Here is a 26,657-nt window from a genome sequence, read left to right as displayed (position 1 = left end):
CCAGATATATTTTATTTATTCGAATAAAAAACAGGAAAAAAAGATTCCCAGAAAAATAGCATAGCTGGTTTCAAGAGCAAGAGAGCGTGAATAATAAAAATGAAAACTTACCACATCGAATTTCTTGGGAATATTTTGTTTACTTTTTTCCAAAGCAACTGAAAACCATAGAAATGACTCTATCAAACAATCTGTGATAAGCATTAAACTAAGATTAGTGCTTGGCTGAAATTTGGTTTGATGAAAGTGTACAAAACGGTTTCCAGCCACTCTGGATTAAAATTGATAATGAAGCTTTAGTGAAATATTTGGGGCTGAATGTACAATAACAACTGGTTGAACAACTCTTTTCAGCTAATCTTTCCCCGGGAATCGAACCTGATGTCTTTGGGTGCGCTTCAGTCTTTCGATTCCGCGTGCTACCGCAAAGGCTACGCTGAAAATGGACACAATTGTAGTTTCGATGCTGTGAGGATCAGCATTTCTCGGGCGGTAAGTACCTATATCATAAGTACAATTCACTAGCCAGTGCGCATCGCACACTTTTTTCGTCGCTGTCGATAACATATGACATATTGCGTTCTGAAACATTTGTATCATCTTTTCTTGATGATAAACTCTGAACAACTCACAGCTCGAATACTTCCATAACTCCGAGACCCGAGTGGGGTACATATTAAGATACATAAATAAATTTTTTCTATCTGTGGTGGATTATATGCGAATAATTCAGCTTCTCCTGGTATGTTAGTTCCACTAAATTTGATTTATTATATAAGCGCTTTTTTGCAAGTTTATTTATCTAGCCGTATTTCGCGGATCGAATGTAGCACGAGCATAAATTATTTCACTGCGATCGAGCAGTGCGAGAATATTTATAATGTGACTGTATTGCCGTTACACTTTAAAATTCGAATGCGATACAATCACGAAAAAATGCGCTAAGTTGAGATAATATATATGGTGCCAAAATGTATGCAAAAATTTGTCGTTGAACTATATTTAAAAGGTCGCAAGTATTTTTGCATTGATAACACGATAGGCTGAGCAAATCTTCACCAAAACATTCCATAAACGTATTTGATTAGCTCAACTTCAGTCAGGAGAGTGATTACGGCATGAGTTATCTTTTCTCAATTCTACATGATAGAGTACGGTTCGCTATTTTTTTAAGGGTGTCGCTGCCACAAACTCGGTGTCAACTGACAAATAATTAAAGAATCATAAAACTTACTGACATATTTCTGGCCAAGACAATCTTTAAATCGATTTTTCACCATGAAGCCATGATGGCTCATTTTTTGACAAATGGAGAAAATCGTAGATCTGGTTGTGGTCTACATTTTTCCCATTTGACCAAAAATGAGCCATTATGGCTTCATGGTGAAAAATCGATTTAAAGAATGTCTTGGCCAGAAATATGTCAGTGAGTTTTACGATTCTTTTTGCTCGTGTAACACATGACCTCAGGACTCCGGAACAGTAATAAGTTTTTAAAAAGCTATATACCTGCTTGGCGATAACGATTTGAAAAAATAGTTTGCTATCGTTTCATCATGTCCTTAAGACTCTTATCGCCCAGCTGATGTAGAGCTGATAAAGAGACCTGAGGTCATGAGCTATGTCATTTAATTTGACTGAAATCCGTTGAGAAAAAAATTATTATTTTTATGTTGACATCGAGTTTGTTGCAGCGACATCTATCAAAAAATGGTGAACCGTACTCTCCCGTGTAAAATTGATAAAAAAGAACTGATGCCGTAATTCCTCTCCAGAGTGAAAAACTGAGAAATATGGTTCAATTTGACAGAGAACTAAGAGAATATCCTCGAGAATATCATTTTATCGGCTGATCATCCTCGATCAACTCTGAAACTCTGACAGGAGAAGAGCTTTTCAATTATGTCGTAATTTACATGAGGGACTTAGTGAGAAATTTAATCAAAAGAATTCTTTTGCTTAAGAGGCATCGGTGCTTTTCTGAAAAGCATACATTAGGCCGTTTTTTAAATAGTGGATTTTAGTTTACTTTTGTTGATATCTTTCCATCAAAATCCTTTTTGAAAAATGTACGACCGCAATTCCGACAATACATTTGATTGTAGCAGTTTGACCGGCTCTGAGAAACGTGAACAGTTTATGAAAATTTCGTTAAACTGCTCACTTTTCTCAGAGCTAGTGAAACAACAACAACCATAACTAATTTTTATTTAAAGCTAACAGATTCGTGGTCGGAATTGCGGTCGTACATTTTTGAAAAAGGACTCTAATGGAAAGATTAAAAATGAAATATGAGGCACACAAATGTAGGCTACAATTTAGCTAAGTATCGGTGCCTCTTAACATTTTCACTAAGTCTATTGTGGAAACAACGGCTGAAATATTGATGCTTAAATGTAAAAAGGCAAAAATTAAACAGTTTGCCTGCGAGAATTAGCGAACATTTTGGTTTAACGTATACAGACGGAAGTCGTATGACCAGTTTAATTATCTATTACTTCTTGTGATTAAATTTTCAAGACGCGAAATCTTTTACTTCATTCATTTAACTTACATTTTGCTATATAAGGTCGCATTCGTCAGAAATCGATTTTATTTTTGTCGTAAATCAATAACAGATGTAGTCATAGTGATTCGAAGCCCCTAATTTTCTCTCCAAACTGGGCTAACACATAACCAGCATTAATCAATTTTCTAATAATTCTTCGAGAAAAAATGTAAGCATTCCACAAAAACAGAAATATTTGCATTGCGGATAGCCGAAATAGCCAACGAAAAAAAAAAACTTTTCACAATAATATCATTTCAACAGCTTTGCCAAGTTGAAACAAGTTGCTCGTCTACAATTTATGGAAAAAGTTCCTTCGTCTCCCTTTTCCATATAAAAGTATTGTATAAAATTCAACGATGGGTCAAATCTGTGTGCAATGCATAGATTGTACTGTTGTTGCACTACGAAATATTGCGCTAAATCGAAATAAAAGTTTGGGATAAAATGCATTTCGAGTTCAGCGAAGGTACTTTAGGTTAGAATGAAAATTCCTTCAGGGCAATAAATTTTATTTAACACTTTTTTATCAGCATTCTGGTTTAAGGAGAATTATTTGAAAAAATACTTCTGCGCAAATTTTGATTCGATGGAAGACATAAATAAAACGGCAAACAACTCGACGTATTGTTGGTGTGGAAAGAAAAATAACAAATTGAAAATTCCGAGAAATATTCCCGGATAAACTGATTCGAAACACTTAAGAAACGGCTGGTCTTCTGTTAGCGACACCGACCACAAGTATAAGTATATAAATAAGAGTTGTGGTTAGTGTCGCCTATGGTGGTGTAACAATTTCATCGTTAGGCGATAATTTAATGAAACTGATATGAGGACTTAACTGATTTAAAGATTATATGGCGACTTAAGCAACTTTCATGATACCTTCAGCACTGGAAAATGCAATGGCTTGTGAACGATGTGTGACAATTTATTGAAGCTCAGATACAATTAGTTCTTTTCGTACGATGTAACACATCTTCAAGATTTTTTTCATGTGCAATAACGCTATAAAGTTATCTCAATCCATGTTTAAGTTATCTCTATCAATCAGTGTGACACCATGTCACATTTTTTTTATTCGTTGAATTATTTCTTGTTTATTATTTGCTTTGAAGTTGTTAAAATCGTCTAGTCGGGGGGTCAATAAACGCACACGCTCGTGAAGTCTATTTGCCATGCAGATACTTACTTATGATTGATATTTCATGTGATTTTAAAATTTAAATAACAAAGAAAGAGAGTTATCATCATTTATCATCAACATCGATGAAAAATGTAACAAGTTGCACGATATGAAATCCGCCAAAAACTCTGCTAAGAGACTTGTGACGCAAGTGTCTGCGTCTGTCTGCATCTGTTTTAGCAATTTCAGCCGTATAATATTCAATTTAGTTAATTTCCTTGTTGAAGAAAAACCGCGTGTCGAGAAAGTCATATTGAACTATCTTGGTGAATTCAATTCTGTAGGTAAAATAGCACCGAAAAAAAAAACAAAAATCGAGAAAAGACACTTACTAAATTATTCGTTTAGCCTGAAGTCCTTGAGCCACTTTTTAATAAAATATTATCATTGCCGGCGGCACGTTTGGCATCGCAGCAAATAGAATTTTTTATAAGTTTAAAAATGATGAAAAAATAAACAGAAAACAACGCAGAGCTGTAGCTCCTGTTTACACAACATTATACACATTCAACATCAAAATGTTATCTCACAATCAGTCATTTACTGGTGCATTTGATGGAGAAATATAAAGAAAAATATTTATGTCTTTTGACATCAAAGGCTTTTACTTCCAGAGAAAGTTTGTCATTTTAAAACAAGTACACCTGCCAAAAGGACATTAGTAACAAGCAGTGCCTCGTATTTCACATGGGCGCTATGGGCTGTATGTAAAGTGAAGTTTACTTTCAGAAACGACTAATGGTATAATTTACCACGTTAGAATCTATATCTTCTTAAGGTATATCTCCCTCCTATAATGTGATACAACAGTTATTTATGCAACCAACTGGCTTATGCTTTTATAGACACTACCTATGTTTTATATTCGTGTTGAGGGACTCGAGTACTATAAGGAACCACATTCAGTTCGCAAAATTTTCCAGCCGTTTCGGAGAACCGGCACTCATAGCCGTGCGGGACCAACGAGTCAATTTGAATACAGATTGTTATTGCAACGGATAGAGGGACTAATTCTAAGCTAATTCGTATTGAAACGGCTGCCCTCGACAACTTGACCACGTAGCTACAGCCAGCTTTACAACGATACCACACTCGCCATACCAGCCTCACAACAAGTATCTGTAGCTTAGAGGGACTATATCCGTTGCGACAACAATTTGTATGGTCGTCGGTCCCGCACGGCCATGAGTGCCGGTTCTCCGAAACGGCTGGAAAATTTTGCGATCTGAATGTGGTTCCTTATAGTACTCGAGTCCCTCAATAAAAATATAAAAAAAATCAGAGGTGGTCTCGCGACTCTATTTAAGTTTTGTTCAACCCCACCGCGATTTACCTTTTGTTAGATGAAAAATCTAGTATTTCATTCTTTTAACATACATTTTAAAAGGGCGGCAGAGCTCACAGTTGTTATTGTCCTTATTGTGTACGAATGTGATCTAGTCATGGTGAAGCTGTTCCTAGCTATATCATTTTCCGACGCTACTTATTTTCTTCTCAGACAGAAGTTGTCGACCGTTTGGAAAAGTGAATTCCATTTCCACCCGGGGTTGGTTCATACTAAATTCATGAGATAGAATCTGAACTGTCTATGTTTGTTCAATTTACATTCCTTACATTATTAAAAGTTCAAGCATATCAATGACGAAAGTCCGACGACAACGGGGATGCAACCAATTAGAATTTTTATGCTTAAAAAAACAATACTAAATTCAGACGGCTGACATACGCTGTTGAAGGTATACAACTGAAAATATTAAAAAAGTTCATTCAAAATCCTGTATACAAACGATCCCTTTCTACAACTGAAAAAAGTGCTTGAAACAAAAGAATTTTCATAATAAACGAAACTTGTTTCATCTTTCTCACCCTATATATCCATAATTATGTACATCATACTTCTACTTTATTCTTATTAGCTGTAATTACTAATTCACATAAAAATTTAAATTAAAGAGAAAAAGAAAATTACTATTATAGCTTTTACGATCTTTCTTTTATACACATTTTCAAATTGAAGTTCTTTCAATGTACTTTTTTCGATGTGGAATTTTCTCAAGTAACTAACTCGATTATTAAGTTTCTTTTTCATTTTTTTTTTATTTTCCTCTTCTGAAGTAGAACAGGCTTGTATTATAATTTAATGGCATTTCTCCCCTAAAGCCAGTCAAGAAAATATTCATTACAATGGCGTTAACGATACAACATCCTTTTGTTTGCGATCAATTAACAAACTAAATGTTAACAAGTTTCGGAGGCAAATTTCTTGGGCAATGTTTTTAAACTGTTTCTGTGTGGAAAGGGTCAAACATCACTTTCATTTTTCCATGACGCATCATCTCCATTAACATCGCCGCAAAATTTGTAATAAAAAGAAATAAAACTCGAAAATTCCTTTTAAATATTTTTCGGTAAGCAAAGTTGACTGCAGATTGTCATCCCTTGTCGAAAATATTTTCTGTTACTTTGTAATGGAATGAAAAGGGCAAGGTTTTATATATAAATACACATAGAGAGAGATTTATGTGTACGCAGCTAGATATGTATGCTTTCACTGTATGATATGGTGTATTATAACATCCAGGATCAATATAACAAGAAAGTATCTTAAAGGAGGGATAATTCGGTTAATTTAAAACCATTCCATACAGACAGATTTCTTTGAAAGACGTGTGTGGTAGATAAGCTTTTATGTTTTTCCGAAAATATCTGCGGAATATTTGTCTAAAAAGTTTTTGTTGGCTTTGTGCTATACGTTACATTGGTTATATGGATACGGATGTTTATTATAACATCGGGTATGATATTCCAGTACGGAGGGAGACGATGATATTCTAAGAATCTGTTTTAAATTTAGTATTACAGAAAGTTGATTCTATAGATATATCTATTATATATGAAGCATATATGACTACAGAGGACGATGTTCATTTGGTAGTAAGCCTTTTGTGTCTGGCAGTAATCTAATGAACAATGAACATAAATTTGGAGGTAGACAAAGTCTTTCTCAACAGAAAATTTACTTTTTTATAAACTATTTTCGTATCACTCCGTCTTTCCTCGCAGCCAGGGGACGACGTTTTTCATAAATTCTACGTAGCCACCTGACCAATTTCCTTAGAACTTAACATTTTGCAAAATGATTTCGAAGCCCTGTCGATATAACATGGTAGTGGGAGTCATATCGTTCTATTCTAACTATTTTGGAAACTAAGTAAATTCCTTGAATTTTCCGAGAATAATGCATCTTTTAGTGGTGGAAGTGGAAAACGGTACTTTGTGTATGTATTTTCAGAGTCGTCAGAGTCGGGTGGTTCTTCGTTCGAAACCCGTCGCATTGAAACATTATTCAATGTATTATTTTAAACAAAACAAAATATTATTTGTATTTCGCGCATTTTTCAATCTGTATCCACTTAGCAGACCATTAAAGAGACATTTCAAGTTCATCTGTTCAATAACTTGAAAATGAAGTCTCAAAAAATTGGCTGTACCGCATGTGCGCTGTACACGATGTACATAAGAGTAAACAAAATTATTGCTTGCCCCATGCGAAAATTGACTCTTACATATCAATTTGGCCCCTGCGAAAATGATCGATTACATGAGGGATATTTGCGTGACGCTATCGACAGGTAAACTCTATTTTCGCGGGGTGCTCAGTCAATCACGGAAAACGAGTTTTCGTGGGGTGCAGCCAGATGAAGAAGAATGCATCATCTGAAATATTTTATACCTATTGATGTGTTTGGTTTTTGGACACAAATTTTGCAGCGGGGTGAGTTCAATGAAGCAACAAAACTCAAATTATAAAAAAAAATCACAAAACTCAAAGTTTCGTCGGCCATTTTTGTTCTCGCAATAATTTCAATGTTTGTAATAAACACATGTGTTAAGTTGCGTATTTTTCACTTATTTTAGAAAACACTAAACGTTTTGTTTATGTTAGACACAAATCACTTCAATTCACTGCAAAATGTTTAGTCTAAATAACAAAAACGACGAAATTATTGCGTTATCATAAAACCGAAAAACAATTCAATGACAACATGCGATCGTTGTGACTTCTATTGAGATTACTATTGTCACAATAGATCAAGTCCGAGTAACTGTAAATCCGAACACTGACAGCTGCACCGTCATCCATAGAATCCCTAACCTCAACTCGGTGAAAAAAATTGAAATTATTGAGATGCCGCTTAATTTTATGTTTTTTCCGGATCTACAAAAACGTTTAATTCAATATATTTCCAATGTGTAAAAGGTGAAATTATGATTGTTTCTTATATGGCGTAAGTGTTTAAGCTCATTATTTTACAAGAAAACCATTAAAACATTTGTTTCTATTTTCAAACATGAGCAAAGTGCCTGCTCATTTTCACTGCACATACGTTGAGGTTAGGGTTCTCTGTGGATGACATTTCGAATAGCCTTGGACCTGATCTATACTAACGTGGCGATCTCGGCGGTTTACTAGATTTTTTTGCAAATGTTTTGTTGGTTTTGTCTACGGATATATTAACAGAAGGTTTTATTTCTGCGTTCGGAAATTGATATTTAAGAATCAATTCACGCCGATCTAAATTCAAAATGGAAAGTGCGGACGTCTTTTTAACGTAGCGTCATTTTCATACTAGTGAGCGTTGAAATGTATTTTTCGGTTCACTTTTTCATCGAATCGTTCACTTAAAATTCAAATTTTAGGCACACTTACGGCGTGAATTTTCACATGGGCAAGCAATAAAATAGAATACAGTGCTGGCATGATTCCTTAATTCGGAAACAATTTCGAGGTGCTCGCAACCTCACTCGTGTGTTGTTGAGCAACAAGCTTCGGTAACTGTTAGTTTCGACAAGTGTAGTTGTGAGGTTTCTCTTATCTCAGAATTGTTCCCTCATGTAATGAATCATTTTCGCAGCATGCACTGTAACCTGCTATTACCCTAGAGTGCTAAAGGTTTTGCAAGCAAAATTATATCACTAGAAAAAGAGATGTTTGCCTATTGCGATAAAATACCTCACTGATATAAGGCTGTATATAAGAGACTCGTACTAATACTCGCGCAATCGCTCGTATACGTACACGTCTCTTATATACAGCCTTATAGCAGTAATCTACTATTACATCAAACAATAGGCGATCCATTTCACATAAAAAGTAAGTGATTATGGATCATCTTCCACTGTTTCACCAGATTTTTCGACCGTGGACCTGTGTTTGTATTGAACGTGCCATAATATTTACACGGGCAAAACTTTAATTCAACTCAAAACTCAATATTTCCCACTTTCAGCGTAGACTAAACTGTGTAGTTTGCACAGAATCTTGATTTTGTTTCGAATCGTACAATTCAATTAGAAGTAAAATAATTCAATTGAAACAGTACCGTAAATGAAAAAAAAAACAGAAACTTTCCGACTGTCGAAGTTTTCATCTCTATTTTGTCATTTTACAGAATTCATGTATACCAAGCAACGGAAAGCTATGCAAACTAATATTTGTCCCAAAGCAATTAAGTTTTGAAAGTTCCGTGTTGAAATTATTTATGAAAAGGCTATTTAGTTTAGTTTAACAAGCAAAAAGACAAACACTAAATCCGATGCTGCTATTTATGATGAATATCTACGTTACCTATATTCCAACGGCTATTGATGTAATAGAATGACGTGGAGAATGAGGAACGGAAATGAATAAACTTTTACTAAAGGAGTAGTTCGAACACAGCATTCCGTTTCAATAACTCATCACGAGAACTGCATAGATTACTTAAAAAAAAGAAATATCTACAGCTAGGTGTATCCAGTGAACATATAAATTCTTAGGGCAAAGAGTTATTTGGGTACGTACAGGGTACATTTATTTACATTCAGTTACCTGAAACAAGCACAAAAAACGATGTTTTTTCACTGTAAATTCCTTTTTATTTTCCTGATAGATCCATATTGACTGGAATTGACTGTGGATGATGGAACATATTTCCCGGATCATATCGCCTTTTTATGCTGACAAGCCTGTCTAAATTCGAACCATAATATCGTACCAAATAATCGGTAAGGTCTTGATCCATGTAATTTTGATAGGATTCTCGGTGATGAAAAACAGATTTACTTTTCTCAAAAAGCATTCGTATTGCTCGATCGGCTTGAAAGTCAGGTTGTTTGGGAGGTACACTAGATGCGCGAAATTGAAGATCAAATAAATTTGTTCCTCGATGAACAAATGCTGTGTCTGATGGTGGTAATGAGTTTACTACAGCGTTATTAGGTTCAGCAGCTACATCTAGATATGGCATATATTCAATGAATAGATCTTTTAGCGCATAGATCTGCCTTTCATTTAGAATTTGATCAACAAACATCGACTTCACTTTTTTCCACTCAACGACTGCATCATACTTCGTCATATTTTCCAATTGTGATACAGTTTGTATCATTGCAGAAGAAAATGCGCTTGCGTCCGCTACCATGAATTCTTCATACGACATAACTTTACTTGAACTTGAAGTCGCATTCGGAAACGAAAATGAACTAAGGAAATTTGTAACGCTTTCCACTGTTTCGTTCTGATATTGGAAATTAAACCCATGTGAACCCATTGAAATGTGATTGTCAAATATTCTAAAAAGAAGAGAAAAATGTCGTGGTACACCAACATTCATTAACGTTTGCCATGCCCTATAAAATTGTAAAAAGTTCTCAAAACCGAATTCATTTCGGACGTAAACGACAGAGCGCGGTGCTTTGTATATTTTAAACTTGAACTTTGTAACTATACCGAAATTTCCTCCACCTCCACCACGAAGGGCCCAGAATAGGTCACTGTTTGTGGAATTATTAATAACTAGTAACTGTCCTATAGCATCAACCATCTCCATTTCCACTACACTATCCGAGGTTAATCCAAATACTGTTGTAAAACGACCATATCCTCCACCCAGTGTCAATCCAGCAATTCCTACGGTTGGACAGATTCCACTAGGAATTAAGAATTTTCCATTTTTCCACAACGTGAAAGACACTACAGCAACCTTAGCACCTGCACCAATTTCACTTATCATATCCTTCGGATCGACCGAAATATGATTCATTTTGGCTAAATCGACTATCAACGATCGTGAATCACCAAATCCGGTCTTTATGTACGAGTGTCCACCACTCCGAGCCACTATACGAACTTTTGTTAAACCACAGCAAGTAACAGCCTTTTGAACGTCAGATACATGATGGGCCACTAAGTATGCCAACGGTTCCACATGTCCGTTTAGTGAGTTCCATTGAAAATTTAATTCATCGTAAGCAGGACTGCTGTTTCGGTGATGGATGTTATTCCAATTTACTCCAAGTGATACCAGACAACCGAAAAGCAGGTTATATTGCAGATCTATCGTACCATTTTCTACAATGTTCGGAGACGAGTACGAGCTCATTCCGAGTCCAAGCACACACAAGTAAAGTAAACCAATTTTCATTTTCACAAAGTATTTCAATTCGATAAACTAGGTGTATTTGATACCTTATACATTATTGAATTGCTAGCAAATGCGGATTGGGTTCTCTTTAATAGGAAACGGTCGAGGTCGTTAGCAGATTACTGAATAAGCCCCATACGAATACTAATCGTATACGTTCACTTTATGTTCACTTTCCACGTTATTATAAAAATAAAACAGCAATTTATCAATATAGATCACATATATTTCTCAACATCGTACGGGGCTAAAAATGTGCATCATTAAATAAACTGACTAAATGGTGCATTATTGAAAGCAGCATACCTGCATTTTACATGTTTCTGCATAATCAAACTATTCAGTTAAAGGCCTGTCGATAACAGAGAGTGTGATACTAAGTTTTCGCATACTGAAAGTCAGGGTCTTACACCAGAAAATACCGAAAAATGTGGGTAACAAAAAGGTTCACTGTGATTGAAAATGTATGAAATGCTATGAAAAACGTTAAATGTGGGTAACAAAAAATCGTTGAGGGCACGATAACTTGAGTAATTTTTAACAAATTTGGATGAATCTTTTTTTTAAATACGTGGAATTAAAATCCCGAGGCTAAGTTCGAAGATGGGCTATGTAGGACTAAGGTTCTGGAAGCTATCCGAGAAAAACGGGATTTTATACTGTTGATCATAGCCTAAATTAAAAAAGATTACTTTGATGAAATTTGATTTTGTTTAGTGTTGGTAAATAATATAAGTTTGTTTTCGACGTGCATGAAACTAGTAGGAAGAATAATTTCATCATTCGATGCCCATCTTCTAACTTGTAAACATCTCTTCCTAACAACTTGATAGTTGACTAACAAATTGATAGTTGACTATCAAATTTGATAGTTGACTATCAAATTTGATAGTTGACTATCAAATTTGATAACTGACTAAAAACTTGGTAGTTGACTATCAAATTTGATAGTTGACTAACAACTTGATAGTTGACTATCAAAATTGATAGTAGACTAACAACTTGATAGTTGACTATCAAATTTGATAGTTGACTAACAAATTTGATAGTTGACTATCAAATTTGACTATCTAGTTGTTTGGCATTTATCAAGTAGGTAGTTTTTTACTCCCTTTACAACCACATCTTACGCCAGCAAAATGCTTGTTATCAAATTAGCACACTTTGATTAAAAAGTGTTAGAAATTTAAAAAAAAGGTAAATTTTTGAGATGAATTATCTCAACTAATTTTTGAAGATTTTTTTTAAATTCATGGAATTAAATGAATCGAAGAGAATATTGTAAAAAATTTACGAGTGTGAAATTCACACAAGTCGTGACATTTTATTCATGATTGAAGGTTTTGTGAATGGGAAATCGAGGGAATATTTTTTTCTGTATACGTGAGAGTGTATTGGTGAGCTATGATATGAATCGGTCGGTAGGGAAAGTAAACGGTCGAGAAGGAAAGTAACGGTTGGGAAGGAAAGCACCAACACACTCTCACTATTACAGAAAAATATCTTTCAAAATACCCCAATACACACTCGATGTGTGTTTTCGCTTGGGCTTCGCCCGCGCGTGCACACACATCTTGTGTGTATTGGGGTATGTTGAAATATACTATTCTCGGTGTACCAATAAATTTCTCCTTTTACAAATATTTTTAATCCCTTTACCATTATAGAGTGGTACCAATTTACCGAAAATATTGGTAAACTTAGTTATTTTCAACGATGAACCAAAAACTAATTAAGTTCATTTATTACCATGTCACAATGTGAAGGTATATTAAGTACCGGGGAACTTCCTTTTTTTACGCAAAATTGTAAGAGAAGAACATCTATCGAACTTTTTTATTTTGTGAAAAAGTCCTCGTTCGACATTCACAAAAGAAGTTTCGCATCTACTCTGATGTAACAAAAATGGAATCAAACAGAATAATAGACAGCTCATACGAGTGGAAAGTTTACGGCCAGAGCGAAGCGAGGGTCGTAATCTACACGAGTCATATTTTATTTATGATTTGAAGTTGATTGAAAATCTTGAAAGTTGAAAATATTTAAGAAAATTGAGAGCTCAAAAAGTGGTCAAAAATAATTCCACCTTACCCTCGATGGTTTCCAAGATTTTTTTTTTTAAAATTTTACTGTCATTTGCGTGGTCATTAATATAGTAAATATATTATGTATTAAATGTGACAAGTTTTCATGAATAGTCAAAAATACATTTGGAAAAATGTCAGTCAATGGACCTGACCCGCCCAAAAGGTGGGACCTAGTTTTATAAAATAAAAAGTTAGACTTGTGTCACAGTCACACAAATTTTTTTTTTACATACAGGCAAATATTATGCTAATCACGGTGCGGCTGAACAACTTTATTTCGAAAGGTGATGAAGCTCTGCTTCTAGCATGAACATAAGACATATTCGTAAGCTTTTTGAATCTGGAAAAATGAGTGTTCGTGCTAGAAGTAGTGCTATGCCTGAAACAATCACAAAAAAAGATTGTTTTTCACTGTAAATTCCTTTTTATTTTCCCGATAGATCCATATTGACTGGAATTGACTGTGGATGATGGAACATATTTCCCGGATCATATCGACTTTTTATGCTGACAAGCCTGTCTAAATTCGAACCATAATATCGTACCAAATAATCGGTAAGGTCTTGATCCATGTAATTTTGATAGGATTCTCGGTGATGAAAAACAGATTTACTTTTCTCAAAAAGCATTCGTATTGCTCGATCGGCTTGAAAGTCAGGTTGTTTGGGAGGCACACTAGATGCGCGAAATTGAAGATCAAATAAATTCGTTCCTCGATGAACGAATGCACTGTCTGATGGTAATATTGAGTTTACTGCAGCGTTATTAGGTTCAGCAGTTAGATCAAGATATGGCAAATATTCACTGAATAGATCTTTTAGCGCATAGATCTGGCTTTCATTTAGAATCTGATCAACAAACATCGACTTCACTTTTTTCCACTCAACGACTGCATCATACTTCGTCATATTCTCCAATTGTGATACAGTTTGTATCATTACAGAAGAAAATGCGGTTGCGTCCGCTACCATGAATTCTTCATACGACATAACTTTACTTGAACTTGAAGTCGCATTCGGAAACGAAAATGAATTTAGGAAATTTGTTATGCTTTCCACTGTTTCGTTCTGGTATTCGAAATTGTACCCAAATACCTCCATTACAATGTGGCTGTCAAATATTTTAAAAACAAGAGAAAAATGTCGTGGTACACCAAAATTAATTAACGTTTGCCATGCCCTATAAAATTGTGAAAAGTTCTCAAAACTGAATTCATTTCGGACGTAAACGACAGAGCGCGGTGCTTTGTATATTTTAAACTTGAACTTTGTAACTATACCGAAATTTCCTCCACCTCCACCACGAAGGGCCCAGAATAGGTCACTATTTGTGGAATTATTAATAACCAGTAACTGTCCTCTAGCATCAACCATCTCCATTTCCACTACACTATCCGAGGTCAATCCAAATACTGTTGTAAAACGACCATATCCTCCACCCATTGTCAATCCAGCAATTCCTACGGTTGGACAGATTCCACTAGGAATTAAGAATTTTCCATTTTTCCACAACGTGAAAGACACTAGAGCAACCTTAGCACCTGCACCAATTTCACTTGTCATATCCTTCGGATCGACCGAAATATGATTCATTTTGGCTAAATCGACTATCAACGATCGTGAATCACCAAATCCGGTCTTTATATACGAGTGTCCACCACTCCGAGCCACTATACGAACTTTTGTTAAACCACAGCAAGTAACAGCCTTTTGAACGTCAGACACATGATGGGCCACTAAGTATGCCAACGGTTCCACATGTCCGTTTAGTGAGTTCCATTGAAAATTTAATTCATCGTAAGCAGGACTGCTGTTTCGGTGATGGATGTTATTCCAATTTACTCCAAGTGATACCAGACAACCAAAAAGCAGGTTATATTGCAGATCTCTCGTACCATTTTCTACAATGTTCGGAGACGAGTACGAGCTCATTCCGAGTCCAAGCACACACAAGTAAAGTAAACCAATTTTCATTTTCACAAAGTATTTCAATTCGATAAACTAGGTGTATTTGATAGCTTATACATTATCGAATTGCTAGCAAATGCGGATTGGGTTCTCTTTAATAGGAAACGGTCGAGGTCGTTAGCAGATTACTGGATAAGCCCCATACGAATACTAATCGTATACGTTCACTTTGTGTTCACTTTCCACGTTATTATAAAAATAAAACAGCAGTTTATCAATATGTCTTTCCAACGCTTGTCTACCCACTTCAAGCAGCACCAACCAACAGAATCCCGGCGTACTTCACAAAAGGCCTGGATGTGATGATTCGACGTTCTGTGAAAGAAATCATCGGAATCCCGCAACGCTCCAATGACAACCTCTTCTATGCTCCTAGAAAGATGAGAGGCCTTGGGCTGCTCCGAGCGGAATGGGAAGCGCACCTTCAACACTTTGCCATATCGAGCAAGCTTTCGAAAGTTGAGGACGGCTTGTTCCTGAGTATCGCGAATTGTGATGACGAAATGACGGCTTGCGTTAAAACTCTGAACGTTGTGGGTGATACGACAAGATCACTAAGAGCAGCACTGCGAAACGAAGCATACGATCGCTGGTGTAACCTATCATACCAAGGCTCAGGAGTCATTCACTTCAGTCAGCACACAGCGAGCAACGATTTTGTCTACAATAAGAACTCACTTTCGTCATCGGAATGGGTAGCAGCAATAAAGCTTAGCATCAACTATGCGAATCTAAATGGAGTACCAGGCGTCTCGACCACTTCCAGCCTCTGCCGTAAATGTGACAGAGAGAATGAAACGATTTCACACGTATCTGGAAGTTGTCCATCGAGTAGCCTGCTAATCACAGCTAGACACCATAGCGTTAAGCATACAATCGCCGACATGTTACGTGAGAAAGGATTCGAATGCTTTGATGAAGTTTACGCTATCGATACCGACGGAAAAACTCGCTTCAGCATCGAAAAACGCCTTCATCATTGATCCTACCATACGTTACGAAACCAACGATATCAATCAAGATGAAATAATTAGCAACGAAAAGCGACAGATATATGAAAAATGTATTCCGTTCTATGCAGAACGTTACAGAGACTCATTTGGTGATAGAAATTGGACAGTGCGCGGTCTATGGTTTGGTAGCAGAGGTGGAATTGGAAAAAGTGTGATAAATTTCTTCAAAGAATTTAAACTCAACTGTGATAAAATTAAAGACATTTCTGAAATGGTGCTAATTAAGACGATTTTCATCATCAATAATCATATATATAATTGACCTAGTCATAAATTTTGACATAAAATTAGTTAGTAAAAACAACGTGATGTTAGTAGTATGATTGTCTTAGGATAGATCGGTACGCTGTGTGACATAGCAACCTTGGATATCAGGGCAGCACCTTTATTTTTGTATTTTTATGCTCGAATAAACGTTTTCTTCTAGATCACATATATTTCTCAACATCGTACGGGGCTAAAAATGTGCATCATTAAATAAACTGACTAAATGGTGCATTATTGAAAGCAGCATACCTGCATTTTACATGTTTCTGCATAATCAAACTATTCAGTTAAAGGCCTGTCGATAACAGAGAGTGTGATACTAAGTTTTCGCATGCTGATGCCGGACCTCGGTATTTTATAATAGTTATTTATCTACCAAGGTAGGTATGAAGGTGTTTTTTCGCACTAGATGTCGATTGTCGACCCGAGGCGAAGCCGAGGTCGACAAGACGTCGTGTGCGAAAAAATACCGGCATACCTACCGTGGTAGATACAACGTTTTTCGCAATTTCGGGCCATAATCACCTTTCCAATGCAAAACATCGCCTACATTTTGTTGAACGATCAAGAAGGCTGCATTATAATACACATTGCAATGTGATGTAAAGAGACGCGTTGAATGAAATCGAGTAGTCAATGCTTAGTATTATACGCTTCAACAATACGTTCGGTATAATTGTGTGACTCTATAGCCGAATGGCTATAGTCGCTGCATTGTGCTCAAAAACCTTTTGGTGTCGGGGGTTCGATTTCTGGTCAATGCAAGATTTTTATTTATAAAAATTTAGCCTTCGTTGAAGGTAACAGGTTCTTTAGCGTGCGAAAAAAAATTGATATCGCACTGCGTGCGAAAAAAAGTTGATAACGCACTGCGTGCGAAAAAAAAGTTCATATTGCGCTGTGTCTGGGAATACAGTGAAATATAAATACCTTCAAAACGACATTAAATGGATGCATGGAAAGGTGATGATTATGGACCGGAATTGCGAAAAATAAATAGTTAGACTTGTGTCACAGTCACACCACATTTTCTAACAGGTGTGGTCTATGTAATTCCTATAAACTATATGCAATGCATTACATACAGGAAAATATTATGCTAATCACGGTGCGGCTGAACAACTTTATTTCGAAAGGTGATGAAGCTCTGCTTCTAGCATGAACATAAGACATATTTGTAAGCTTTTTGATACATGAAAAATGAGTGTTAGTGCTAGAAGTAGTGCTATGCCTGAAACAATCACAAAAAAAGATTGTTTTTCACTGTAAATTCCTTTTTATTTTCCCGATAGATCCATATTGACTGGAATTGACTGTGGATGATGGAACATATTTCCCGGATCATATCGACTTTTTATGCTGACAAGCCTGTCTAAATTCGAACCATAATATCGTACCAAATAATCGGTAAGGTCTTGATCCATGTAATTTTGATAGGATTCTCGGTGATGAAAAACAGATTTACTTTTCTCAAAAAGCATTCGTATTGCTCGATCGGCTTGAAAGTCAGGTTGTTTGGGAGGCACACTAGATGCGCGAAATTGAAGATCAAATAAATTCGTTCCTCGATGAACGAATGCACTGTCTGATGGTAATATTGAGTTTACTGCAGCGTTATTAGGTTCAGCAGTTAGATCAAGATATGGCAAATATTCACTGAATAGATCTTTTAGCGCATAGATCTGGCTTTCATTTAGAATCTGATCAACAAACATCGACTTCACTTTTTTCCACTCAACGACTGCATCATACTTCGTCATATTCTCCAATTGTGATACAGTTTGTATCATTACAGAAGAAAATGCGGTTGCGTCCGCTACCATGAATTCTTCATACGACATAACTTTACTTGAACTTGAAGTCGCATTTGGAAACGAAAATGAACTAAGGAAATTTGTTACGCTTTCCATTATTTCGTTCTGGTATTGGAAATTGAACCCAAATACCTCCATTAGAATGTGACTGTCAAATATTTTAAAATCAAGAGAAAAATGTCGTGGTACACCAAAATTCATTAACGTTTGCCATGCCCTATAAAATTGGGAAAAGTTCTCAAAACTGAATTCATTTCGAACGTAAACGACAGAGCGCGGTGCTTTGTATATTTTAAACTTGAACTTTGTAACTATACCGAAATTTCCTCCTCCTCCACCACGAAGGGCCCAGAATAGGTCACTGTTTGTGGAATTATTAATAACTAGTAACTGTCCTCTAGCATCAACCATCTCCATTTCAACTACACTATCCGAGGTTAATCCAAATACTGTTGTAAAACGACCGTATCCTCCACCCAGTGTCAATCCAGCAATTCCTACGATTGGACAGATACCACCAGGAATTAAGAATTTTCCATTTTTCCACAACGTATAAGACACCAGAGCAACCTTAGCACCTGCACCGATTTCACTTGTCATCTGCTTCGGATCGACCGAAATATGATTCATTTTGGCTAGATCGACTATCAACGATCGTGAATCACCAAATCCGTTCTTTATGTACGAGTGTCCACCACTCCGAGCCACTATACGAACTTTTATTAAACCACAGCAAGTAACAGCCTTTTGAACGTCAGATACATGATAGGCCACTAAGTATGCCAACGGTTCCACATACCCGTTTAGTGAGTTCCATTGAAAATTTAATTCATCGTAAGCAGGACCACTGTTTCGGTGATGGATGTTATTCCAATTTACTCCAAGTGATACCAGACAACTAAAAAGCAGGTTATATTGCAGATCTCTCGTACCATTTTCTACAATGTTCGGAGACGTGTACGAGTTCATCCCGAGTCCAAATACACACAAGTGAAGTAAACCAATTTTCATTTTCACAAAGTATTTCAATTCGATAAACTAGGTGTATTTGATAGCTTATACATTATCGAATTGCTAGCAAATGCGGATTGGGTTCTCTTTAATAGGAAACGGTCGAGGTCGTTAGCAGATTACTGGATAAGCCCCGTACGAATACTAATCGTATACGTTCACGTATTGTGATACGTATATGGTTCTTGACTTTGATGAAACACTATAGTCTTAGTCACATCATCCATGCGATCCCATCATGTCAAGAATTATATTAACTGACTTAATTGCAAATTATTGATAGCGGCGTACCTGCATTTTACATGTTTCTGCATAATTGGACTATTCAGATAAAGGTCTATCGACAGAAGAGAGGGTAATGTCAAGTTTACGCATGCTCAAGCTGATAGTAATGGCTTCGACGATCTTGATATTTAAAAAAAAATGACTTGTGCCACTGATACAGCACCATTCATGTAAACTATGTATTACATACAATTGTACAAAGTACGTTATTTATTAATGTACAAAATTTCAAAACTTCTTTGTAGAATAATTAAAATAAATTGTCTATAGTGTAAAGTGCGGAAAAGGCCGCGTTGTGGACGAATAAAGTCTAACACATTGCAGAATAATGCGCACGCTGGAACTTTAGACACCCTGGAAAGTAATAAAGGAGTCGAGGGTTATCTCCAAGTAAAGTTTAAAAAATCTAAAATTTAATTTTTGATTTTTTGAAATTTATTTCTAGACTCCTTTACTGATTTCCAGGGTGCCTAAAGTCGACAAGTCACAGTAACCGGCAAATTGCTAAGCAGATGTGACATTTTAATTTTTATTGTCGATAAATGTTAATCGATGTCCCCTGACCACAAATCAACCAAAACCTCGAAAAGTTTACGGTAACTTTTTTTGAATATCTGCGATATACCTGTCCGACGCATAAATTCGATTTCCATACGAGTCTCGCTCAATTCAACTCACTATAATGATAAAACTGCAGAACTCCTCTCCCCTGAGGAGAAAATAGAACTTTTCTCATTCAAACTGTCACTTTGTTTATGTTTTTAAAAATTGTATGGCGAATCGATGTTTTCGTTTCGTGGAGAAAGACGGCAAAACACAACATGTACGCATGAGCTCGAGCGAAATTACAGCACTCGCTTCGCTTTGGCCGCAAACATCGCTCTTCTTGGAATTTTCTATTTTCTCCCGTCGGTAAACAAATAACTATTTCACAACGCATACGATAAAATAGTCATTTTCTCAGCTCAGTTGAAACTTTGTGTTGACCTCGGGCAAAGCACTGCTTCTAGCACCAACACTTAATTTTCCAACGATTGCATGTGTGGTGTGTTTTTATTCACACTAAGAAGTCATGACTCCTATATTTACGAGAAAATACAGGGCCTATTTTGAATGCATAAGCCTACAAATATTTCTTATGTTAATGCTAGAAGCAGAGCTGTGCCTCGGGAAAAAGTAAGAATTTAGAAAAACAAAATATTTTAGGATAAGTTAGGAACAATGACGTTGCAAATGGTTATTTTTTCAACTCAGTGACGAAAAATAGAACTTTTATTGGCTTTTTTGGGGTTTGGCCACCCAGTGCCTGTTCACACCGTGTATTGATCAAGAGAATTTCGTAGATTACTGGAGAAACAAATGTTGATAGGTTTATCCAGTGAACATATAAATTCTTGGGGCAAAAAGCAGTAGGTATAAATAAATAGTTATTTAGCTACGTACATATTTTTCGACAGGGCACACTGAGCGAGCATCTCATTTGAATGAAGCAAGCACAAAAAGCGATTATTTTTCGTTGTAAATTCCTTTTATTTTCCTAGTAAATCAATATTGACTGGAATTGACTGTGGATGATGGAACATATTTCCCGGATCATATCGCCCTTTTATGCTGACAAGCCTGTTTAAATTCGAACCATAATATCGTACCAAATAATCGGTAAGGTTTCGATTCATGTAATTTTGATAGGACTCTCGGTGATGAAAAACCGATTTACTTTTCTCAAAAAGCAATCCCATTGCACGGTCGGCTTGAACGTCTGGTTGTTTGTGAGGCGAAGTAAAAGCGACAAGTTGCACTACAAATAAATTCGTTCCTCGATGAACGAATGCAGTGTCTGAGGGTAATATTGAGTTCACCGCAGCGTTATTAGGTTCAAAAGCAAGTTCCATGTATGGCAAATATTCACTGAGTAGATCATTTAGCCTGGAAATTTGGCTCTCATTTAGAATTTGATCAACAAACATCGATCTCATTGTTTTCCAGCCAACGACTGCATCATACTTGGTCATATTTTCTAATTGTGATACAGTTTGTATCATTACAGCAGAAAAATTGCTTGCGTCCTCTACCATGAATTCTTCATACGACATAAGTTTACTTGCACTTGAAGTCGCATTTGGAAACGAAAACGAATTTAAGTATTTTGTCATGCTGTTCACTGTTTCGTTCTGCTGATGGAAGTTGTACCCATGTAACCCCATAAAAATTTTATTTTTAATTATTCTGATAAGAAGCGAAAAATGTCGTGGTACACCAGACATCATCAATTTTTGAAATGCACTATAAAATTGTGTGAAGGCCGTTTCAAAACTGTAATAATGCTCGATATAAACAATAGAGCGCGGTGCTTTGTATATTTTAAACTTGAACTTTGTAACAATACCGAAATTTCCTCCTCCTCCACCACGAAGTGCCCAGAATAGGTCGCTGTTTGTTGAATTATTAATAACTAGCAACTGTCCTCTAGCATCAACCATCTCCATTTCCACTACACTATCCGAGGTTAATCCAAATACTGTTGTAAAACGACCATATCCTCCACCCAGTGTCAATCCAGCAATTCCTACAATTGGACAGATACCACCAGGAATTAAGAATTTTCCATTTTTCCACAACGTGAAAGACACTTGAGCAAGCTTGGCACCTGCACCGATTTCACTTGTCATCTGCTTCGGATCGACCGAAATATGATTCATTTTGGCTAGATCGACTATCAACGATCGTGAATCACCAAATCCGTTCTTTATGTACGAGTGTCCACCACTCCGAGCCACTATACGAACTTTTATTAAACCACAGCAAGTAACAGCCTTTTGAACGTCAGATACATGAGTAGCCACTAAGTATGCCAACGGTTCCACATGTCCGTTTAGTGAGTTCCATTGAAAATTTAATTCATCGTAAGCAGGACCGCTGTTTCGGTGATGGATGTTATTCCAATTTACTCCAAGTGATACCAGACAACCGAAAAGCAGGTTATATTGCAGATCTATCGTACCATTTTCTACAATGTTCGGAGACGTGTACGAGCTCATTCCGAGTCCAAGCACACACAAGTACAGTAAACCACTTTTCATTTTCACAAAGTATTTCAATTTGATAAACTAGGCTTATTTGAACTAACTGTACGCAAATACTGGATTGGTTTCTCTTTAATATGAATCAGTCTAGGTCGTTGTAGATGGCTCGATAAGCCCCGTACGAATACCCAATCAAATCGTCTCACTTAGTGTGATACGTGTCTTTGAGTACGGGATGGTACATTGATGACGGCCTTTCTAGCGATCACAGCGTTGTGCGTGGCCTTTATAAAATAAAACATCAGTATAGATGACGTATAATGTCAACATCGTACGGGGCTAAGTGATAGATAAACTGACTTAATTGCACATTATTGATAGCGGCATACCAATGGTATGCCATACCTGCATTTTACTTGTTTCAGACTGTCAAATAGAGGTTAATCGATAAAAGAGTTTGATGCTAAGTACTGAAGCTGATAGCAATGGCTTTACCAAACTAGTTATTTTAAAAATAAAAATGTAGACTTGTGTGACTGTTACATCAACTTTTCTAACATGTGTGGTCTAATTACATATGAATTACGCGCACAGTTCATACAAACATTACATTTTGGTGTAATAAGGTATGTTAGGTGAGGGTATGCTAATGACCAAATCAAAATTTCAAAACATCTTTCTAAAATAATTAAAAAAATGTGTTCGTTTACGGGAAACGTCAGTAAAATTTTAGATACGAATTTGCTTCAGCTGCTTTGTAGCTGGTCCACTCATACGGTTTTACCACTACCACACGCGTGTTAGGTGCACACCTACAAGCACTTGTATTTGTATGAGTGGACCAGCTGCAATACAGCCAAAGCAAATTTATATCTAAATTTCACTGACGTCGACTTTAATATTTTTACGTATTTTTGTGGTATCTCTACTGTAAAGTGTGCAAAGTACCACGGTGAAATTGAATAAAATCTATGGAAAGGTGATATGTGAACTCAAACTAATTTGTCGATAATTATTAGTAGATGTCGTAAGATCATAAAGGACCCAAAAGATATTTTAAAGTCAAAAAATAGCTATTTTCCAGTAAGGTGTTGAAATGGTGTTGTTTTGCGCACTAGATCTGATCTCACACATCTTTTTCGTAAAATACTCATTTAGACACGTAGTGTGAACAAGATTTTATATACTGTCAAATTTGTGAGCAAATTATTGGTTTATATATCACGTACATACCCATATACATTACATAGATTTATGCACGACATTTTTGTGAGTAACAACATCCTCGAAATAAAATTTCCACCTTTTTTACCCTCGTTGAACAAATGACTCACTCCGCTTGTATGTAAAACTTGGATCTAGGCCTGAAAAAATGAACATTACAACAATTCTAACAACATGCCATTACTAATGTTTACATAATCTTCAAAGTGCAAAATTGGCAACTCTCTCAAAGTGTCAACGCCTACATCTATTTGTGAAACATTCTACGCAGCTTTAATGTAGAAATCCTGATAGAAATCGAATTTATTCTGATGTATTAACGGAACAATTTCAAACCCGTTGTTCTTGTGCAACTACTGTAAAATTCCCGGAAATATTTATGATTTGTACCGATCCAGTGAACAATTCATTGCATATCATGTTTTCACTAGTAGAGTTTGTGGTTCGTCCTAAGCATCATAATAAGGGTAACGTCATATTTGAAACGTGTAAATCATCGGAATAATCTTTACCTGATTTATGACTATCGAATTGTAACGATGCGATACATAAAGATTGCCTAAATATAGGTGTATCGGATCCCAACACATAAATTGATGATTAAGTCATTTGCAAAACGTGATTGAAACAATTTAAAATCAGTTTGTAAAATTAATGTGTTATTTACATGATGTACCGTGCTGGTTGTGTGTGTTTTTTTTGTAAACCCGCAACAAACATAGATTATTATTGCATGTCATTTTACATTGAGATATTACACCTACAATGCGCTTCAATACATAATTTGCGCTTATAAAACCTCTATTATGATTATTAATATCGCTTTTGCCGTAGAACCTGATAAATTTGCATGATTCAGAAGCACCTAGTAAATAATGTTTTTGTGCTCAAAAATAAACCAAACATTTTGCTGATAAACATGCAATTTATTGCTTACCCGAGTACACCTTTTATTGTCTATTTAGTGGATGACTCGTTGTGGAATTTAAAAATAAAATTGTTTCCTTCACATCTCCAGCTTTCTCCAACACTGAACAATAAATTTGCAATAATCCAGCACTTCTCAGTCGGACGGAGTAGAAAGTATTTTCAATTAAAACATTTACGATTTTCAGATTATCTTCAAAGGAACTTTTGAGTGGCATAATTCAAGTTAACCGGCTACCTACAGGCAACGTAACACGCATATTCAGGGAGAAGATTTTTCAATTTGTTCTCTAGGACAACAACAGCATTATAAAACCGCATGGATCATGTCTAGTAATGTAATTAATTAATCTTGTTTGAAAGAGTGGATTTGTATTTGGAGGACTGTCTAGTCATCTGTACACTGGAAAACAAAATTGAGTACAGTGTATGAAACAAGTTTTGACACTGTAAAAAAATCTGGAAACATTTGTCATACAAAATAGTACTCTATTTGGCAGCTGTCACTCGAAGCACTTTTGCTTGAAGTGTGTTGAAGTGGGTTGCTAGGCATGAATGCTTAGTACAAATGTACATTAACTTAGTACATTAAAAATAGATTTGATTGCAGCAGTTTGACCAACCTCTGTCCAGTCAGCAACTTACCAAATTTTTTATAAAATGCTTCTCAACAAAGCATTCCTCTTAACAGCCAACAACTCTAAGTCTCTTTGCATGTCTGTCGTTCTTTGTTAGTTCTGTTAATTGACCCTTGTTTCCAAACGTTCGAGATTTAATGTCTCCCTTATCAGTTAATTTGTCATTAGTTCAATAGTTATTTGGATCACAAGGGACGAAAAAGACACTCAATCTTTTGTAATGTTTGCAGCTGTGGCCAAAGGTGAGAGGGCGGCACTAGCGTATGTATTTTTTTCGCTTTCAATTTATACGAGGGTTGCCTTTTATATTTATGGCCTAGGGAACTTCTAGTGTTTTCATATGCTTGTCACTATGCTAGCAGATAACGTTGGACCTTTTAGGAAGAACTACATTTATGAGAGCCATGAGATGTTCTTCGGTCTAGTCACAGTAGCCCTTCTGACAGAGGTCTTCACTTGATTGGGAATTTTGGGGAAAATGTGTAGCATCGGGTACTTTTAGTGTTTTTTGATGCTAGCGACTATGCTAGCAGATAACTTTAGATATTTCTAAGAGAAACTATCTAAAGGGAACAATAAGATTTTATTTGGTCTAATCACAAAAGCCCTAATATCATAGGTCCTCTTCTATGGGAACCTCGGGTAAAATTTTCATATTGCCAACATTGGGACATGGATCGCGATAGATCTTCGAATGTTGGTGTTTGGAGTGGAATTGACGTAGTCTCCCTGTAGCACTATGTTTGGTTCCACAAAGCAACCCCATTTGACTGGAGTAAAAAAAAACATTTTGTGTGAAAATTTAAGAAAATTTGCGAGGACCTATGGGAGAAGGGCTCCTGTGACTAGACGAAAGACACTTTCTGTTGTCATTGTGGTAGTTTGCCCTACAAAGGTCCAACGTTGTCTGCCTACACAGTAACTAGCACAGGAAAACGCTAGAAGAGCCCTAGGCCAGAAATATAAAAGGCAACCCTCGTACTCCCATGTGATGTGGATACGTACAATTTTTGTAGTTTTCGTTATTGTCATTGCTTTTTGGTTAAATTATCTGTCTGTGAAACGAAAACTAGTTCATTGTTGCAATAAAAAGTTTCTTTTTCAATCAGTAATTTGAAGCTGAGGTTCAGTTTATCTATCACAATAACTAGTAGAACCTGCCATCAATTTTAAAATACCACATCGCGACTTTATTGTGTAT

At 36.1% G+C, this 26,657-nt stretch overlaps 5 protein-coding genes across 5 annotated transcripts; 1 reads left to right on the top strand and 4 right to left on the bottom strand.

Annotated features, from left to right (window-relative positions):
* Positions 1-9,652: 9,652 nt before the first annotated feature.
* LOC119066023 (chitooligosaccharide oxidase-like) lies at positions 9,653-11,158 on the bottom strand. Its single transcript, XM_037168240.1, has one exon. It carries the CDS (start codon positions 11,156-11,158, stop codon positions 9,653-9,655), a length of 1,506 nt encoding a protein of 501 aa, XP_037024135.1.
* A 2,554-nt stretch (positions 11,159-13,712) lies between these two features.
* Positions 13,713-15,218, bottom strand: LOC119066022 (chitooligosaccharide oxidase-like). Its single transcript, XM_037168239.1, has one exon. The coding sequence runs from the start codon at positions 15,216-15,218 to the stop codon at positions 13,713-13,715; it is 1,506 nt and encodes a 501-aa protein (XP_037024134.1).
* Positions 15,219-15,634: 416 nt separating this feature from the next.
* On the top strand, positions 15,635-16,237 carry LOC119066020. Its single transcript, XM_037168238.1, has one exon. It carries the CDS (start codon positions 15,635-15,637, stop codon positions 16,235-16,237), a length of 603 nt encoding a protein of 200 aa, XP_037024133.1.
* Positions 16,238-17,811: 1,574 nt separating this feature from the next.
* On the bottom strand, positions 17,812-19,317 carry LOC119066019 (uncharacterized FAD-linked oxidoreductase YvdP-like). Its single transcript, XM_037168237.1, has one exon. The coding sequence runs from the start codon at positions 19,315-19,317 to the stop codon at positions 17,812-17,814; it is 1,506 nt and encodes a 501-aa protein (XP_037024132.1).
* Positions 19,318-21,173: 1,856 nt separating this feature from the next.
* Positions 21,174-22,724, bottom strand: LOC119066018 (uncharacterized FAD-linked oxidoreductase YvdP-like). Its single transcript, XM_037168236.1, has one exon. The coding sequence runs from the start codon at positions 22,722-22,724 to the stop codon at positions 21,174-21,176; it is 1,551 nt and encodes a 516-aa protein (XP_037024131.1).
* Positions 22,725-26,657: the final 3,933 nt, after the last annotated feature.

The sequence above is a fragment of the Bradysia coprophila genome, chromosome IV, assembly GCF_014529535.1.
Source record: "Bradysia coprophila strain Holo2 chromosome IV, BU_Bcop_v1, whole genome shotgun sequence".
NCBI classification, from domain to species: domain Eukaryota; kingdom Metazoa; phylum Arthropoda; class Insecta; order Diptera; family Sciaridae; genus Bradysia; species Bradysia coprophila.
The sequence above is the reverse complement of the archived record's forward strand: the minus strand, read 5'-3'. Positions and strand labels throughout refer to the sequence as shown.

Coding starts and splice junctions, on each gene's coding strand:
- LOC119066020 (XM_037168238.1), top strand. CDS start 15,635: ATGAGAGGCCTTGGGCTGCTCCGAGCGGAATGGGAAGCGCACCTTCAA.
- LOC119066018 (XM_037168236.1), bottom strand. CDS start 22,724: ATGAAAAGTGGTTTACTGTACTTGTGTGTGCTTGGACTCGGAATGAGC.
- LOC119066023 (XM_037168240.1), bottom strand. CDS start 11,158: ATGAGCTCGTACTCGTCTCCGAACATTGTAGAAAATGGTACGATAGAT.
- LOC119066022 (XM_037168239.1), bottom strand. CDS start 15,218: ATGAGCTCGTACTCGTCTCCGAACATTGTAGAAAATGGTACGAGAGAT.
- LOC119066019 (XM_037168237.1), bottom strand. CDS start 19,317: ATGAACTCGTACACGTCTCCGAACATTGTAGAAAATGGTACGAGAGAT.